The sequence below is a fragment of the Magallana gigas genome, chromosome 5 (genome assembly GCF_963853765.1).
Source record: "Magallana gigas chromosome 5, xbMagGiga1.1, whole genome shotgun sequence".
NCBI lineage: Eukaryota > Metazoa > Mollusca > Bivalvia > Ostreida > Ostreidae > Magallana > Magallana gigas.
Window position 1 is genome coordinate 12,096,049 of NC_088857.1, and position 19,393 is coordinate 12,115,441.

The window sequence follows — 19,393 nt, forward strand, 5'->3', positions numbered from 1 at the left end:
TTAATCTTCAGGCCATTAAAAACCAAGAAAAGTTTGATATTTTGATATGTAAATAGGCGAAATATCTGTATTCAAAACAGTGTTCTGTTTTTCAATTTTTCTTATCTACGCTGTCGAGTAAAAATAAATTCATTTTTACAAACACGCAAAGAACTAGTAAACTATTTAATAGGCTTTTTGTTGTAATACTCCAGTGCAACGAAAAAAAAGTCTTCTTTTTTGTAACAGCAGAAAAATCCATGGTCGAATTTGGTTTGATAAACATTTTGTAAATTTACACTGTCAAGAAAAAAGAACTCTATAGTTTCCCAAACATGCAGAGTACAAGTTTATCATTTGATTTGCTATCTATCGAAATAATAATATCTTGCAGCGAATTTTTTTTTCTCGAACAGCAGAAGATACATTTTCTCGACTTTGATTGAGGTAAACGAGGGCCGTAATAACTAGATTACACAGGAGACTCGAGTTAAAGCTCTTTAAGGATGGCTCTTTCCTCTGTCTAGGCAGTTCCCTGCAGTGTATGCTACAGAGTTCATCTCTAATCATTAATTAAAAATGCATCATTAAATCTTCGCCATTGCTTAGAAAGCACTATTCAAAACTGATTGTTATTGTACATTATATGATCTGAAGATATCGTAAAACGAAGGAGAGTGTTTCTGGCAAGAATTATGATAAAGGATTAGCATGTAAGTTACTCGATAAAAACATGGTATTGAATGTTCTCGTTAATGTGATGTAGCTTACACGTAAATACAGAAGAATTCATATAATGGTGCATATGGTTCACGCTGATAAGTCAAATACATATGAAACATTTATTTTTTTAAACTTTGAAGCGATTCTATTTTTGAGTACACAGTTTCACCCATTCAACCAACTCAGGTAATGTTAGTACCTCGATTTTCCATGGTTATTTATCTACTTGAATGAAAACAAGTTCTAGTTATTGCTTGTTTAATGGAACATGCAGGTTTTATTGTTTGATTTCGTTTTTTTTGTTTTTTTCTGCTGTGCGTATGGGAAAAAAAACCATATATATATTTTTCTGAAGTCCATTAGTATACGCGCATGCTATGAAGCAAAGCCATAATTCATATTCATTCGATAATTTTGTCGCAGCTGGTTCATTAGATTTTTGCCTGGATATTTCTCATTTATTAACTTATAGATGACCATGCATCACGATTTCTATGCAACCAAATGAATTTTTCTTACGGGCGTAAATTGCATATTATTTTGCAAAGGATATTTTCACAAATATCATTCATTTCTGTATGGCTTACGGTATCAGTCACTATATAAATTGGATTATCATCTCTTTTATTTATCGTAAAGTTGTAATTAGTAATGAGTGGCTTAAAAAATTAAAATGTTTATTAAGAATAACTCTAATAACTTAATTCCTCAGAATGGTGATTTTTCATCCTTCAAATCGCTATTCGTGAAAATAGCAAAAAAGTGCTCTGTATAATAATGTTCAACGCTACGCAAGAAGATAAAGGAATTGAAACACCGTATTGATTCGTAAAACAACTAAATTGTGTATATTGAATGACAATCATTGAATAAAACCCATAAAGTACTAGTATTGAAACTATCATACTATCGTGTAATAATCAATATGTGGTGCACGTGTTGTCTTGATATCTTGTTGAAGCTCTTCATTTTCTTCTAAGAAATTCGTTTCGGCAAAGATATATATGTAACAAATCAATAAGTACATTTAAACATTATAGTTTTACAGGCGTGAGCGCTCATTCATCATTAAATTATTAGTTCTAGATCCGTTTTGATAATCATTATGGATTGTACGAATATCAAAGTGTGACAGGTATACTTTTCTATTAAATAGTACTTGTTAATGACTTCAGTGACTTTATAAAGATGTATCCTTGTCACAATCATGTTCCGGTACACTTGAACTTAAAGACTCGCATCCGTCACTAGAGAGTCGCGAAAATCTATTACCAACTTTCTGCTCGTCGGGCAGCGAAAGGCTATACTTAATAAACCGGTTCGTAGCTCGAGTTCGCAATTCATTTTCCTCTAGGATACCGTGATTTGCTATAATAAAATTAGTGTCATGAAACAGACTTCGCCTCTTAAAGATCTTCAGTCCACATTGAAGCTTGTAGAACCGCCTCTTATCCACTGTCCGTTGTCTAGCTATTTCATTTCGAATTGATTTGCGGTACTTGATTCTGGAACGAAGTCGTTTAACATGTTCCCATCGTAGTGCAAAAATACCATACAAAACAGGGTTTAAAGCACTATGCACCATGAAAATTATTTCCGAAACAGACAGCGCGTCGTTGAGTTTCAATTTGTAATCACTGTAAATCCGTAAAAATGATATAATGAAGTACGGAGTCAAACAGACCAAGAAACCAACGATCACCGTAAGGGTCATCTTAATTACTTTCTGTTTGGAAGCAGACACCAAACTCACTCGAACAGAAACTCTCGGAGAGGATTTCGCGTGACAGTTTCCATCGAAATCGTCGTGAGACCGCTGATGGGAGCTTGCTCTAGCCCAGACCACTTGAGCAATTTTATAATAACAATACAGCATAACTATTGACGGAACAATCAAAACGTAAGTCATGAGAAAGAAGAAATACACTTTACGCTGCCATTGTGCGGTATAGCCGTGACTCCAGCACATTTTCACTGACTTTCCATTCTTAATATGTATTTCTTCAACGAATATGGCGAGTTGTGGTAAAGCGAACAGGAAGGCAAGGACCCACGCACTTACAACTTTGGTCCAGATTTTGGGTCGTTTGGCCAGTGACTGCATTGGTTTAACAATGACTTGATAGCGATCGACACTCATTCCAGTCAACAGAAATGTTGCACTTGACAGCGTAACACACTGAAGATACACGGCGAACTTACACAAGAAAGGACCGAGGACCCACTCGTTAAATGCTATGAATACAATTTCCGTTGACATCGTTATAAAAGCCACGGCTAAATCTCCAACGGCCAAATTGATGATAAAGATGTTTACCCGTTTTTTTCGACGAGATGGTTTGTATGTCAACAGAGCAATTAAAAGAAAATTTCCAATTAGAGTGAAAATCATCACCGCCATTACCGAGGCCACGCGTACGATGACCTCTGCAGTCCATTTCTCAGCGGTTTCGTTTTCATTCTGAGCACATTCGTAGGTCTGGTTAAGGCTAACTAACACTATAGACAGAGAGTCATTCCAGGTCTTCGGGCACTCCATCTTATTAATCCATACGATTTGTTGGTTTTATTCACCTAAAAAGAAAAATATTTGTAAAAAAAAAATTAAAAAAAATACTTGAATCATTTGTTTTCATAGAATCTTTCTATCGTAAAGACCTTTTCAAAACAGTTTACAAAAAATGCATAAAGGATAGGCAACATAAAACAATACGCACCGAGCCTAAAGTATTCTAAAATACAAATTAAAAAAACCCTACGCACACACACACACACACAGGAGAGGGCTGGATACAATATACGAAATATAACCCACTATCAACGTTTTACTTTTTAAATTTAGTATTACTTAGGAACAAAGTGAGTCGTGACAAAGAATATTCGAAGAATTGATTAGATTGTCTAGTACTGAATAGTAAGAACACTTAGGAACAATATTGGACGAAGAATGAGCTGCTGTAATCAACTGCATTGTATACATTGAACGTCTGTCTTACGTATGGGCTTAAAAAGACATTAGTTAGGGGATTTAATATTAACGGTCCCCGATTTTTATTTATTTTTTTAACAAAAAAAAAACTTGTTCCGATTTTTGTTTACTTCAAGACATAAAAGATGTAATCGTGGACTAATCAATAAGATTTTAGGTAAATCTTACATATATTGTTATTTCATTTCAGAATTTGCCTATTTTTCAAATAATAACAATTTCTGTATCATTAAGCACATGTAAATGAATATATGGATCCGCAATCTGTTCGTTTGAATATTTTGCATCTATTTCGTATATTTAAATGGCAAGAGAAGTAAAAGCGATTGCAGAAAACAAAACGAAGACCAAAAAATAAAACTGATGAAGTTTTTCTAAGCAGATGGAGTTTATGTGACTCTAGCTATTGAGAGCATGTGAGCAAATGCGTTTATTCCAGAATATATCAGCAACAGAGAAGGATGCATGAACAAGTCATATTGTGAAAAAGTTTAGATTGGTAGGTACCTTATGAATAGTAAAAATTGTTGTGAATTAAATTAACACTATAAGGACGGCTACACTTGTGGATAAATAATAAGTGTGTTTGTATAGTCAACAGGCGCTCGAATCAGGATTTTTATGAACAAAGCCATTTAAAATATGTTTTAAAGTTTTGAACTCTTATTTGAATTAAGATTATTATGTTTGGAAACAAAAAACAATTGCTTATTTTTGCATATAGGAAACCTAAGTTGACAATAAATTATTTTCTTTTAATTCCTGAATGAAATAATCACACATATTTAGCATTTGATATAAAAAAAAATTGAGTTTATCAGAAACTCCTCATATGCATTATGAAAAATGATATTTTTTAGGTATATTTTTTTCAATTTACATGGAAGGAAATTTGTACATGTATTACCTATGCAAATTGTGATGATATATATGATCTTAACTGAAACTTCCATATCTTAGGAGGATGCAAAAGTATCACTTTGATACTTGAATGAGACAGTATCCGATATTGTGTTCCTAGTTCCTACTAGATTAAACATGTCACTGATGATACTTAAAGGCCCTTTCACAATTGACGCATGAGCACTTTGCAACATTTTGCGATCGGAATGTTTTAGCTTCGCACGAGCTCTCGCATACGTTGCATGAGTTTAAGTGGTCGCATATAGTCTCCTCATAATAGTCGACATGCACACTATTCAGACGCGACCGAGGGCAATCCAAATCTAAATTTGTCGGATATTGCACGAATATTTTGTCGTGTCTGCTCGTTCGCCAATTGTGAAATAGCTTTTAGGATTAAACATTACCGATCCGAATAAATATAAACAGAATTATTTTTCTTTAAAGAAGTATCTGCATGTAATGCTTCCTGAAACTTTTGTTTGTAATAAAAGGATATTAAAAAAATTTCTGTTGTGTTCATGATTTTTTCCCAATGAATCCAATAAAAAAGGGACATTTAGAGAGAACATGCCGAGAATGTATCGATTTAACATGGTCTTAAAATTTGCAAAAAACCGTATTGTAAAACAATTAACAACCCACGACCAAAGTTGTAAATGCTAAATAAATGTTTTATTGCAACGTTTATATTTCAACTTGCATTTAGCATCAAAATGGTGGCTATTTCAGAATTAAGGTAAATTTTAATGCAGTGAGAAAAATTTTTAAAGTGTAAATTGATTACATTTAGAGCGATTCTACTGTCGACAAGATATCAATTTCTACCGTCAAACCAGGCAAGAAACAAAAGAACAATTTCTGTGAAGTAGAATAATTTCCAAACTCAATCCAAAAGATTAAGGAGATATAATCCTTTAAGTAACAACTTCAATCAATACATGAATCCTTACTGTTAAACTAGTTGATGGAAAATAATAGGATCTTGCTCATAAAAATAGATATGACTTGTACCATTCTCAGAGCATATTTTTTGTCTTGTAAAAATGCCTAGTTAACCATGATGTAGATATAATGACATGGTACTAAAGATAACTACATTTTGTCTGACCTTTATATAAAAAAATTATTATTATTTATTTCAACTTTGAGCAATAAGCTCATCAGCATTGAACAAAAGTACATGTATAAACATATGCGAGGCACGCAAAAGGCGAAGCCAGTTGGCTTCGGAGTCTCTGCAGAGCGTGCACTCTCGCTATGGAGAACAACATACAACTTTTATATATGTTTACATCATATAAAATATTGTGAGATACAATATAAAAAATGTCGTCAACACTCTGGAGGAGTGACAGTCAAAATTGACGCAAGCAAATGAGAGGATAGAATGATTCCACATTATGTTACATGTATGCAAACTGAATACAGAATTAATATTTTTTAATTGAAAGTTCTAAATAAAACATTATACTGTTCACAAATGAATGCAACTTTAAATAACATACAAAATGAATATGTTTCTTCTGTCAGCAATGAATTTGAAATGATATGCGTAATACAAAAGAAATATTTTGAAGTTTTCTCAGATAAAAAACAAAACCAAGTCAAAAACGTATTTAAAAAAAACAACCACTCAACCGATCCAAAACAAACAACAAAACAAAAACAGGAAAACTGTGTTAAATTTAACTTGATTTCAACATATCCCATTATGTTTACTAGATGCACTGAGAAAATGGGAAACGAATTTCATGTTGGTTGTATTTTATGAAAGCAATTTATTTAACTTAACTAAATAAGGCAGAGAAGCAACACAAAACACAACTAATCACAATTTGAAAAATGATTCTGGGAATACAAAACTCAATAGCATAAGCCGATCCCATGGATTAAGAAGAAGACGATGATTTTAGTCATACACAGCTAGTACCAATAACTTGGCTTAAATGTCACTGCGAAAATACAATGATAATCTATTATTGGTAGTAACTAGTTATCGTATTTGGCTTTCGATGAGGCAAAGTTAATGAATATCTTATAATATATACGAAAAAAGCAATACAGGAAATTGAGAAAATACCGGTGGCTATTATTCGAAATAAAAAAGAGAGGCCAGACACGTGTTCGATAACCGTTTGGTAAATATTAATTGGAGAGAGAGGAAAAATGAGAATAAAAGAGAAATATGAATCTATTTAATTAATATCAACAACTACCTTTGCAGCTTCATCATCTAGAAGTCGTAAATCAGACATAGTTTTAATCAATGTAGACTATGTACATGTGGTTAATGAAAAAAAGGTAATTACAATGTACTAAATATATAGCCGATATCATCAAACTTTTTCTTTATGTCACTTATTATAGAATCATTACTGTTCAAATGGCACAGAAGTAAAGCTTACTTTTTTAATTGATATCATATTAGCCTTCTTTTCAGGTATTTTTAAAAGAATATCAATATTTTGTTTTTATTTGTTTGATAATCAAGAATTCGTTGTGTATGCATCATACTCTAATATTTACATCTCCCGAGTATTTTTCCTCTATTTCTAACGAAAACCGATTGTGATTCATAGCTCTATAGAAACTGACAGGGATGAAATCTACACGATCCAGTTCTCACAAGTTTATCAATCATCGAAACCGTCAGAAACCTAAGGAAAAATACGGACTGCACGAAATAATCATAATAATGCCAGACTCAAATTCCAAATATAAGACGACAAGGCTTTTTCTTTTATCTAATGTACTGATGCACGTAAACAATAATTGAGTTTTGACTTTGACTTATTCTTTAATACCAATTCATAAATTTTGTTAAAAGAAAGATGTAAACAACAGAATGTTTTCTTTAATGATTCATTTGGGCTATGAAGTAACAATTTTTGCAGGAAAAAATTACATATATTTGTTTTTTGTAAAGTTGTTACTTTCATATCCCGCATGAATCACAAAAAACATTTTATTGTTTGATTAAATTGAAGGTGTACTGAATGATTTTCAAAAGAAGGCATCAATGATGAGTTGAAGGATGTTTTAGAATTCATGGAATAGGTTACAGTGTATGTAAGTGGACAAATTGATTTCTATTGACAGTTTAGGGGCAACTTTTTTCTTTAGAAAAGAACTCTGTGAATGTATATACTAAATTATTAATATTCGTACACAAACAAGGTTACAAGATAAAGGGATTGCATCTTACCTCCAATAATTGTGTACTTGTTTAAAACGAACAAGAATAACTAAAGAGAAAAAAAAAACAGAAAAAAATTCAATTACAGAGAAAACCACAAGGGGCTGGTAGTTTTTACTCTCTCATTAAACGTCAGAGGTTTGAACAAAGGTTATAATAACACAACTGACGCACAGTGAAAAAATAATAAAAGTGCCTTTGAAAAAAATCATGTATCATTGACTAACTGTAATGTAATCTCTTTTATAATGATAGATCATTTGTAGGAACTAAATTATATTCTATCAACTGGAAATAATATGTAGGCACATAACGATCGATTTATCACGCCGGTTGGTAAAGGATACCAAGCTTAAAAATACCAAAAACCAAATACCAAAAAGACTTATTTACGTAGGCAAAGAGAATCATTTTTTGTAATTAAATCAACAGAAAGGTTAGTAACACTTGATTTAATGGAGTTTGATGAATGAAACATTATCATATGCATGAAATAAGTAGTTATGGCCATTTGCGAGTGATTTCTTTCCAAACATCATTAAATGTTAAATAACATCCAATTCAACATCTAGCGGTGTTTTTCATAATACTGTTTTATGATATGAATATAATAATATGACAAATTGTACATTCACCATTGTTTACAGAAAGCACAAAATCTTACAAGTCATGTTTAAGCTTCATTTGCACATTTTCATAATTGATATAAAAAACAAACAAAATTAATGGAATTGACAAAGAATAGCATGGAAAATAATAATATAATGATAAAGAAGCATTTGTTTTAGTTGAATACTGATACAAAACAAAGGTTAGTTTGTGATACAGAACGGTATGAGTATGCTTTCTCTTAATCAACAACATATAAATTTTAACAATTAAGAAATCCGATTTCTAGGAAAATCAGTTTAGCAATAACACAAAAAAAATTGACGGTAAAAATTCAACAAATTATCGTACATGTTAAAATTTTGTAAATTTAAGAATGCTCGTATCGTTTACAGAAAATGAAATTAGACTGACAACTAACCTGTAATTTAGAGGAATCAAAATCTTAACCGCCTGGTTCTTTCCTCATGTCTCATTGCTAAACTACTGAAACACGTTGAGAGCTGTCGACTGATCAATACACGATCCAGAGAACCAACAAATTATAGGACAGTATACGCCTAAGACAGAGATCATTTCTTATCGTTAGAATATAAAACTACATTCTTATTTCGAATAACATGATTTGACCATCGGATATGGATGCCCAGGTGTAGCGACAATAAACCAATTATTTGCGTGATAACACCATTACTGTACATTACAGATTTGTCAAGTAGATTCAGATTTCAGGAATCGGTTGATTAAGAAATCTCTCATAAAAAGTTTATACTATTGACAGTGGTTCAAATCATTCCGTCATGAATGATGTTATTCCGATTTCCAATTTTTCAGCAAATTGGAGTAGAATTTTCTCTGACATAGGGTGAAGCCATTACTTCAATAATTTCATTTGTCACTCACACAGACAAATCACTGGACTGCAGATATATGGATGATACATTTTGTGGGCTTTGAAATCGCTTGATAACAGATCGCAGTGGCGAGATCATACAGAGGGTATAATTAATGACTAGGGTGTCAGAAACAACCTCTGTCACCAAGCGCTATATATGTCTTTGGTTCTCGTATATCATTCTGAAGAAAGCTTTTACATCAGATACTCAATAACTAATCCAAATACTACACGTTTTTTTTTCATTCTAGCAAGCGCTTGTAAATGCGCTGGTCTGCTTTTTTCACAGCACAGCAATGCTGCATCTTCTAGACTTTAAATTAAAAGATGAGTACATGCACTGGTATTGATTAAAATCAAATTTTATCCAATTTTCCTTTTCTGTTTTCCTCCGACGATGTATCACAGTTTACAGTTTTCAAAACGATCAGTTTGGTATCATAAGTGCATGTATAATTATACCAGCCAACAGTAAGGTTCTGTATGTCTAATTTTAATCAGTATGTACATATTAATACAAATAACTAAAGTTTTTATCTTTATATGTATCATGAGTAAAACAGTTGTACCAGAATGTTCTTAATGACGGGTATATCCACCTTTAATTGTACCTTTTTAAAAATTTATCTTTAATCATTTGAATAGATCTTTTCTTTTGCAAATCGTATTTTACCATTTCATTTGTTAGGTATTTTCTAAGTGCTTGAGAGCCTGTTTGTAAGTTAATAACAAATATGATGTATGGAATTTGGTCTTACTTCCAGAATACTGTTGTAAATCAATATTGTTAGCACGTGAGAACTACGAGTCTTGGACAAATTAAGGGACATCGTATGGAACTAATGATATTGAAAGAACATATATGATGAATTAAACATACGCTATAGATTTTGGGGACAAAATATATATTTATCCCTTTATAAAAGTTTTTAACAAAGGATCATGATTATTCGGTATGGTTATTAGTGAATGATAAAATAATATCGTTAATTTACAAATAATTCTGATAATAATAATAGTCTGAGATAAATACCAATATGCTGGTTTACACGCAATGGGCACCAGTTTCACGGTGTATATAGAGGATCTAGAGACAGTCTAACACATGTCAGACTACTAAGTATGCTTACGAGATACACTAAAGCTTCTGTTCTTGTCATATTGATGGGATATACCTCGGGGTAGGCCCACAGACTTAAGTACGATGCAAAAGACAATCAGGTCAGCATCATCTTTATCTTTCTGACACAAAGTCGTTTCCAGAAAATTTGGAATTATCGAAACAGTCTGATTGGTGTTTATTGATTAATTCATCATATAACACTAGTATTTTTTCCTTAGTGCTTATCTTCATTATGTTGACAATAATCTTTGTAATACCTAAAAAGTCTGATACATAATTCAAATTAACAGGAAATCAGTCATATGTTTGAAAAGTCTACCACAACCGAGCTACTGCACCACATCCCCGAATTTTCCAGGGGGTCAAATATCCTGTCAGATTTGTCAGTGCTTTTGGATAGGAAAACCACGAAAAGCGTCATAAAGTGTAATAAACATTATTGTGATGGTATTCATATTTTAAAGCAATGTTATTAGTAAAAAAATGTTTTGCTAACATATCAATGCTACCAGATTATCGGTTCTGTGCGTTACTGATGACAAATCTACTTGTTTATTCTATTCGAACATTTAAACTGTTGACATCAGCCACTGGTTTACGATCATCAATGGCTACATATACCAACCGATATTATGATATTATGGTTTTTTATTTTGTTTTGAGAGAGAGAGAGAGAGAGAGAGAGAGAGAGAGAGAGAGAGAGAGGTGTTCAATTACACTATCGCTATCCTAATTTTAGACCACTCATTAGAATATTAGTTCCACTTCCATGCATACCAGTATTTATGAATTTTATCTTCAACTACGGGCTGGCAAGTCTAAATTCAAGATATTTGAAGAGTAGTTAGGGTATTTAGAAAACAACGAAATATTTTATTGCAACACAGTTTATGCCATTAAATCTCTGTTGGAAATTGGCCAAACTACATGTACATATGTATATAATTAACAAATGACTTGAAGTAAAATAAGGCGAGGAATAAAAGTTAATAGTGACCGAAAAAGAACCGAAAATAAAGCGTTTAGTGCAGTCATGCTTTCCTCACTCAAATGATTAAGTTGGAGGCAAAAGCTGGTGTAGTGACTTCACATTAGCCGACAAGCAAACTTGTTAAAATAAATCGGATCAAATGAAACTCATTAGAACCGATCATTCATTGTAGTGTCCTTCATAAACCAACAGCGGACACGGAGCCACGAAGCAGCTGTGTGAGAGGAAGGGAATTTCAAAGAACCGAAAATTAAAAAATATATCAATAACAAACACGCAGAGAGAGAGAGAGAGAGAGAGAGAGAGAGAGAGAGAGAGAGAGAGAGAGAGAGAGAGAGAGAGATACAGCGTCTGATGAAATTCAGAATGAACTAATAAATTTTGCTGGATTATTTCGCTTTTATTTTGTATATCTAAGATACGAATTGTACATTCATAATTTAAAAATCTTCACGGGAAATATCAAAGATGTCGAAATCTTGTATCTTCCAGTCTCTTAAGATGCATGAATAAATTGTTTGGATGAAAAGATGGTTTCTTTTGATTGTTCACAATAACTTTCTTTTCTTTATTCTGATCAAAGGCATAAATGTAGATACTAGTTATCAGAGGAGCGGAAAAATAATATTGATGTATGATAATATGCGAAATCTGTCGAGAAAAAATATGTAAATAAGCTGTACAATGGTAATGATGTTTAATACAATCATGCACTGATATACAGATATTACATGTGTTTAAAAAGAACTGGTTAATAACTATATCGGTATTTTGCTGACTGTAAGAAATATAATTTGAAAAAAAATTGTTAAAGAAACGGTTACAATAGAATAAGGATTTATTAAACTGAAACAGTTTAAATAAAAAGTGCATATACCTGATAAATAAAGTATCAAGAAAATCAAGGGTCGTATAAGCCATCCATATTTCATTTGTAATCAATAGTTAGTTGAAAGTTAAGTCATAATAGATTTAGAAGGAATTAGAAAATAATGATGATTCACTTTTGTAAGTTTCAAAATTGCAACTTATTTTATCTCCTATCTAAGTTAAAGGTATATATCCCGTTTTTAACAGCATTTCTGCAATGTTGAAAACCAGACCAACATTTTGTCAGCATGACTAAATGTATGAAAAAGAGGCATATTTTCCCTATGCATATTCATAAACGATTTACGTTTGAGGTGGACTCGCATGTGCGCGGGAATAGTAATTTAGAAAAGCAGCATGTAGAACGAGGTAATACGCCAGGTTTGTTTACATTTGTTTGAATTCAAATAAACATGTTTCTGTGCTATAAATAGAAAATAATCAGATATTGTCATCTGCATTTCATGAGGATGGCTGTGTATCGGTGTCGAGGACAATCGATGAGAGCACTTTAAAAAATTTGCAATTTATCAGTATTTTCATACATCGACAACATGTATTTTCATAATAGAACTCAAAAATATCCCGTCTGGAGCCCCTCCACTCAAAACATAATTATACAATTTATAGATTTTAAGTATTCGAGTGTTAGCTATACAAGTTTTATGATATCCAGACAAGGAATATCGTACCATACACACAAGCTTCTTTTCCTTTATGAATAAATACATGTATCTTTATAAACAAAGAAAACACACCACTGTGTGACTTACCTGTCTATAGCAAGAAACCGGCAAGCCCATAGTTAAACACGAAGTTTTTAACTCGTGTCCACCGCTCAAAGTGGTCCTCAATATAGATTCTCATTTACAACGTTTTCTGTCAAACTGTTTCTTTCTTTCTTTTCTCTTCGAACGCGTTATTCAACTGTCAACGGACCCACCACGTTTCCGCGTCGACCTCTTGTGTACGTTCTAAAATTAGCTTGTCACATCACGTGCTAATAAATATTTTAAAGTTGGGCGTTTATTGACTGGCCCGATCAAAAAAAAAATCAAATTTATAATAAATACTTTTAAATGCGTTTGATTAAAACTGTATAATTCAGTTGCAGAAAGTTAATAACTTTGTAGCTTAATGGAAAAATGAAAACATTTCTTTCTTTTAAAATTTTCATTTAAAACGGCATATATACCTTTAACATTTAGGAAAATGGGAAAACTTCTGCAAATATTTTCTTAGTATGTTGATTTTTTGACAAGTCTGGATAAATACACGCATTAGCTTTTATTTTTAGATGTCCCACAAATTCAGAACCAGATGTTCATGTTTGTAGAAAATGGCTTTTTTAATTTTTTTATAATAAAGGACAGAGAACTTTTTTAAAAATGTTCAAGTACAAACAGTTTCCTGAGTTTGGTTTATATCTTCTCACAATGGTTTGATAATCTTTAAACATAAAAAAATGCTTGGTTAAAACACAAATCTAGTGTTTTAAAAACACAAATGCCTCGAAAAAGTACAAAAGATAATCTAATAGAAAACAAAATAAATTAAAGAGATGTAAGCGGTTTTAGCACCATGTAAGATCTTTTTGATAGTATCTGCATTTCATCATACTAAGACAAAAAGTATCTCTTGTATGGATTTCTTATCTTTTCAGAGGACAATTGTACCTTGAACTGTTGCAGCAGTTTGTTGCTTAAAGTCCTCATGTGTTGTTCGGAAATTATTGATACAACACAAATATGTTTCTTTCTAAGTGACCAATTTTAGTGAAATTTTGCATAGACATAAACCTAAACAAATAATTGAGCAAAGTACTATTACAAAAATAATTCATAGTTTGTTTACGATGGTACTTACATGTAAACAAGTCGGTGGCCGGGGTACCCGGCACAGGCACAAACTCGGAGTTTTAAAAACTTTAACATCTTCATTTTAATTGTTGGTAGAAAATTCTTGATGAAAAAATCAAATTATATTTAATCTTTGTTCTATTGACAAGATCTACGCATTTAAAGTAAACAATTGACATGACATTGGTATTTTGAACAAACATTCTGGGAGTATTGCATAAGCAATACAAGTCACCTAATGGCACCCATAATTTGTAACAATTGTCGTTTGGTTTATGTGCTAAATAGGTCTGAAGAAATTCCGGTTAAGATTTTTTAAAAGGACATTCCGTAAAACCCAATTTCTTCATCATCTTTAGATCCATCTAGATCCATCCAGGTAAATAGATATACTGGATTCAAGAAAAATCAACTTAATGTTTTAAAGAGACATGGTCACGATTTTGGTCAAAAATTATTTTTCCGATTTTAATATTTACAATGCTTCAGTAAGGCATTTTTAATAGGCAACCAAAATTTGAGTGTCATTCGTTGCGATATAAGCGAGTTGCAGAGCTTACAATTCATTGCTATATAAACAAAGCTTTTGTTTACATTTTGAATGTTGAAGTGAAAATTCTAGTTTTAGACCTAAAAAGAATGTGTTAAACGTTAGGAACTGTTTATTTATGCTTAAAATGAATTAGAAAATAGACTTGTCAGCTTGAAAAAGATTTTTACTGGTATATTGAACCTATGAAAACAATAACAGGGCACGAGCCTTGTTTACACGACAAAAAATTGTGAGCGCTGTATCTTGCTTATAACTCTACGACTCACTCTCAAATTTTATTTTATCATTAGAAATGCATACCTAAATCATTGTAAATAATAAAGACAGAAAAATAAATTTGACCCAAATCGTGACCATGCCCCTTTAAAGAAAGAAAACCAGGTACCCAGTCAAATATCCCAATTTACACATACCTGGTACGATTATGTTACTATATCGTTTATTTACTTAATCAACTAACAGATAAGATACAAGATATGGTCCATAATGTTAGACCAACATAAACGATATGAATGCAGTTTATGAGGTGTAGCGATGGCGTTCTACTATCGTCTATTTATTTCAGGACCCAGGTTTCGACGGTAAGTACCCGGAATTATAATTTAACTATTCAAAGCATTCAACAACGTTATCTGCCGTTCATACACTCCTTCTCACTTCTTTTTTTCATTCCCCTAGATGCTGGATATTCTTGTTTGTTATCGCTAAAGTACTCAGAATTCTATTTTAACTTTTCAAATCATTTAAGGTGGTATGGGACATATGTCGATATTAATGTGGATTAAAGTAGGCTACATTATAATTGAAATACTTTCACCGGTTCAGAATTTTCAAATTTTACAATATCTAACCAAAAAATAGCTTTTAGAAATATTTTGAAAGGTATAAATTGTAAAACCCACAGTGGGATTCGAACTCATGACTTACAGATTCGTAGTAAACCCTCTAACTCACTGCGCCACGCTGTCAGATGACAATATTGGGAAAGAAACTACTTATATAAATGCACTTAATTTCATTGTTTACTTCGATAAACAACACGTCACAACATGGAAGTGTCCTATAGCATCTAACATTACAAGTATTTGCTGTTTAACAACTTCTTTCGACTGTTTTTCTCATTCCCCTAGATGCTGGATATTCCTGATTATAGTCACTACCGTAGTCTTGCTTTTATTTATCGTTGTTCCCTGGACTAATAAATGTCAGAACACGCAAACCATAATCAGAGATTGGAGTATCTTTTCGATAGACAATTCCACAGAATATCAACAGGCTCACAGCGTACTTTCGGACTCATCTTTCAGACGTCAGTTTAGAGGCGATGAAATTCGGCACTTGGCATTTCTTAAAGTTCATAAGGCTGCAAGTTCTACTGTCACCAGTATAATTCAAAGGTTTGGATGGGAAAGGAACTTGAATTTTTTACTTCCAGCGCGAAGTCCAAATCTTATCAGCCAAAACGAAACCATTAATGTCAACAACATTATAAGTGACAAAGATGCGACATTTGATCTCCTTTGTAACCATGTTATCTATGACAAAGAACAGTTTACAAAATATCTACCCAAAGATACAGTATTTATTGGAATTGTTCGAGAACCATTCGATCAATTTGTGTCGTCCGTTTATTACTACAAATATAGGTGGAGCGTGCCTTACCTTGCTCGCCTGCCTTCTATCAACCCAGTGAAATACCTACTAGAAAGCCCAAATCAATACGAACCGAAAAAAAGACATGATTCCTACACAAGAAACAGAATGTCTGTTGACTTCGGTTTGCCTGAAGAACTCTTACATACTACAGATAAACGAAAGATTTTGCTATATCTTCAGGAACTGAATTCTGAGTTTAAACTCGTATTAATTAAAGAATATTTCGACGAATCTATAATACTTCTCCGAAGAATGTTGAATTGGAATCTGCGAGACGTGCTCTATGTAAGCAAGAACTCCTTGAAATACGTTCCAAAGATAAACGTTCGTGACAGACATCGGCATAAGCAGCATTCTTTCCTGGACTACTGTTTGTACAACTTCTTCCTGAGAGTTTTCTGGAGGAAGGTGAGGCAACAGGGAGAGGACTTTCACATGGAGGTTGCGTATTTTCGACAGTTGAGATCAGCTGTAGAAGACTTTTGTAACGAGGAGAAAAGAAATCCTGCCTTTAAAATGAGAGTATTTGAGGCAGAGGCGAACGAATTTCATCCAGATATTGCCATCAATAAAGACTTGTGTGAACTCATGACTCTTAACGAAGTTGATTTTACAAATAAGCTAAAATGGCGACAGTTTCCGAATCTTCGACCGTAGTACTTGAAACATGTCACTTTTTAATGGGATATTAAAGGAGTGTACAAGTTAACTAACAACTTTATATAAATATAATTTTATTGAAAAATATAATGATATTATTAACAAATAATGATTTTGCGCTTACTGCTAATTTGTTGACATTAGTATTTTGCTTGGGTAATTTGATTTTTATAACATAATCCAAAACGCTGCATTTTTACAGTAGAAAAAGTGAAAGGTAGCAAGTGGTTTGTTTATTAATATTAAGGGTAAATGGAAGCTCCAGTAAGAAATATGAACAGTTACTTTATTTTCGCGTGGGCACCATTGAGGAACAGAATATACTTGGAAATACTGATTTAAAACATAATATTGACAAGTTCACACATTTCTTTTCAAATATCAATCAGACTCGCGGTTGCTTGTAGCATAATGTTTTCTCAGTGATAAAGCCTACATAAAAAATCATTTACCCCCTACTAAAATGAAATTGCTAGTCTGACAAAGGCAACGAGTTTTTAAATATTTATGCCTGATCGGTTTATTATTAATTGAAATGCCTAGATTATTTAATCAATAAGGAATTCTCGAGGTATGTGAATATTACTGTTTTCAGCAATTTTTTCACCACGATAGAAAAATAATCGGAAAGCGTCAAAATTAACTGGACAAGCAAATAGATTAATGAAAATAATAAATAGATAAAAATAGATTATGAACCGTTATCGCCGAGTTTTAAATGTCACTAAAGCGTACCTTTGGAAGTAGATAATAAAGCTAGCGCACTTTGGTTATTATAATGATAGAAAAACAAGACATCATTTTCTTTTTTTTCCTAAGTCAGACATTGTAACGATACACATCGCAAAAAATAGTACGCAAACCATATTCTTAAATACTGGGAAAGCTTTTACAGTATTTCGTCATTTCTGTCATTCATTTATCAAATAGAATAGAATTCTAAGATATTTTAAGATTGGTTTTGGTAATCCAATTTACCTTATTTGTTTATATGATGTCCAAAAATAACTAGTGTATTGATTTGAAACAATATAAAGAAATTGTTGTCAAAGTAATGAAAAAATTGTTGTCAAAGAGCAAGATAAAGAATCATAGCAATGCGGATACGCTGTCAAACGGTTAAATGGATAAAAATAATCATTAAAATGTTTCATTTTATGATGCTTTATTAAGAATTTACGTTTTAAAAAAGTATGTGTGTAAAGGACTATATATGATATGGGCCTAAAATGCCCCCCTAAAATGAGCATCATCATTCTACTGTTATTCTTTGTTTTCTTTATACAGATATTTATGTGATGTTTTTACATTATGTTCATTTTGAATCAAGTGCCCACACTTTAGAAATATGATATCATAAAGACAACCTTTTCCCGCCATTTTTGCAATTTTAGCATAAAACGGCTTGTTTTCAAGCCGTTTTTCTTTCAGAAAACATAGAGCGCATGCTCGAACAAACAAACTATTTTAATCAGAGATGTAACTAGCCAAGACTTATAACTGACACAAAAATTGTTCAAGCATGCGCTCTATATTTCCCATTCGTTAAAAGATGGGAAAAATGTCTATTTTTGACTGATTTTGATTAAATTATAGAAATAGCGTCACTTCTGACGTTACATACTGCAAGTGAGTGCAAATAAATCAAACAAATCGGCGAACAATATATTTTATGTCAACTCTTCTAAAAAATAGCATAACATTTTATAGTTCCCCAAACACTTTAAATAATGGCGAATTATGGGGCCAAACTCAACTCATATCATCTATAGTTCTTTGGTTTCTTTCCTAATTGAAATCGGAGTTTTCCTGTAAGCCACGTACTTTCTGTTCTTGGTAATACTAACTTTGTAAACACAAACCCCCAATACAATGTATTATCTTGTCACAATTTTGTCAAAACATGTTCTAAATCAAGCGGAAAAAAAAATATAATATCTTGTTTAAGCCAAAACTATCTTCTTAATTAACCCATTTTCTAATCCCTTCCTATTTTCTTGTTGAAAAAAATAGAGGAAATAGGAATAAATTTTGTAGAAACCTGCTAGACAGTATTACCCAGACCAATGAAGACGCTGGGCTTAGAATGAGTACCTTGTTATATTTATTACATGTTTAAAATTTGATACGCTTCGCAGATTTTCCCTTCACTATAATAACTCCCCTGTAGTCGCTAATTCGACTTCGGGTCCAAGGAACTACCAAATGAAATGATTTATAAGATTTCACTGTGATAAAACAATCACTATTCTGTGTTTAGAATAATTTTCAGATGCAGTATTAATCAAGAAAAAGGCGTTACGCATTTATGTCTGTAAATGTTCTAGCTGCAGCACTGTAGCTCTAATAGAAATTCGGGTTGACAGACCGCAGAAGTACAGTTT

At 32.3% G+C, this 19,393-nt stretch overlaps 2 protein-coding genes across 3 annotated transcripts; one reads left to right on the top strand and one right to left on the bottom strand.

The window, feature by feature from the left end:
- Positions 1-1,336: 1,336 nt before the first annotated feature.
- Positions 1,337-13,241, bottom strand: LOC105335250 (neuropeptide S receptor). 2 transcript variants are annotated; one of them, XM_020070082.3, is made up of 2 exons: positions 13,055-13,241; positions 1,337-3,276 (listed from the first exon to the last, which is right to left on the bottom strand). In XM_020070082.3, exon 2 carries the CDS (start codon positions 3,239-3,241, stop codon positions 1,883-1,885), a length of 1,359 nt encoding a protein of 452 aa, XP_019925641.3. In that variant the 5' UTR covers positions 3,242-3,276; positions 13,055-13,241; the 3' UTR covers positions 1,337-1,882. The 2 variants fall into 2 exon arrangements, with proteins under 2 accessions (XP_019925641.3, XP_065942244.1); XM_066086172.1 differs by lacking the exon at positions 13,055-13,241 and adding an exon at positions 8,824-9,272.
- A 1,940-nt stretch (positions 13,242-15,181) lies between these two features.
- On the top strand, positions 15,182-19,210 carry LOC105335259 (galactose-3-O-sulfotransferase 2). Its single transcript, XM_011439071.4, has 2 exons — positions 15,182-15,274; positions 15,824-19,210. The coding sequence occupies exons 1-2, from the start codon at positions 15,228-15,230 to the stop codon at positions 17,004-17,006; spliced, it is 1,230 nt and encodes a 409-aa protein (XP_011437373.3). The 5' UTR covers positions 15,182-15,227; the 3' UTR covers positions 17,007-19,210.
- The last annotated feature ends 183 nt before the right edge of the window (positions 19,211-19,393 follow it).

Coding starts and splice junctions, on each gene's coding strand:
- LOC105335250 (XM_020070082.3), bottom strand. CDS start 3,241: ATGGAGTGCCCGAAGACCTGGAATGACTCTCTGTCTATAGTGTTAGTT.
- LOC105335259 (XM_011439071.4), top strand. CDS start 15,228: ATGGCGTTCTACTATCGTCTATTTATTTCAGGACCCAGGTTTCGACG. Junction 15,275..15,823: donor TCAGGACCCAGGTTTCGACG/GTAAGTACCCGG, acceptor TCATTCCCCTAG/ATGCTGGATATTCCTGATTA.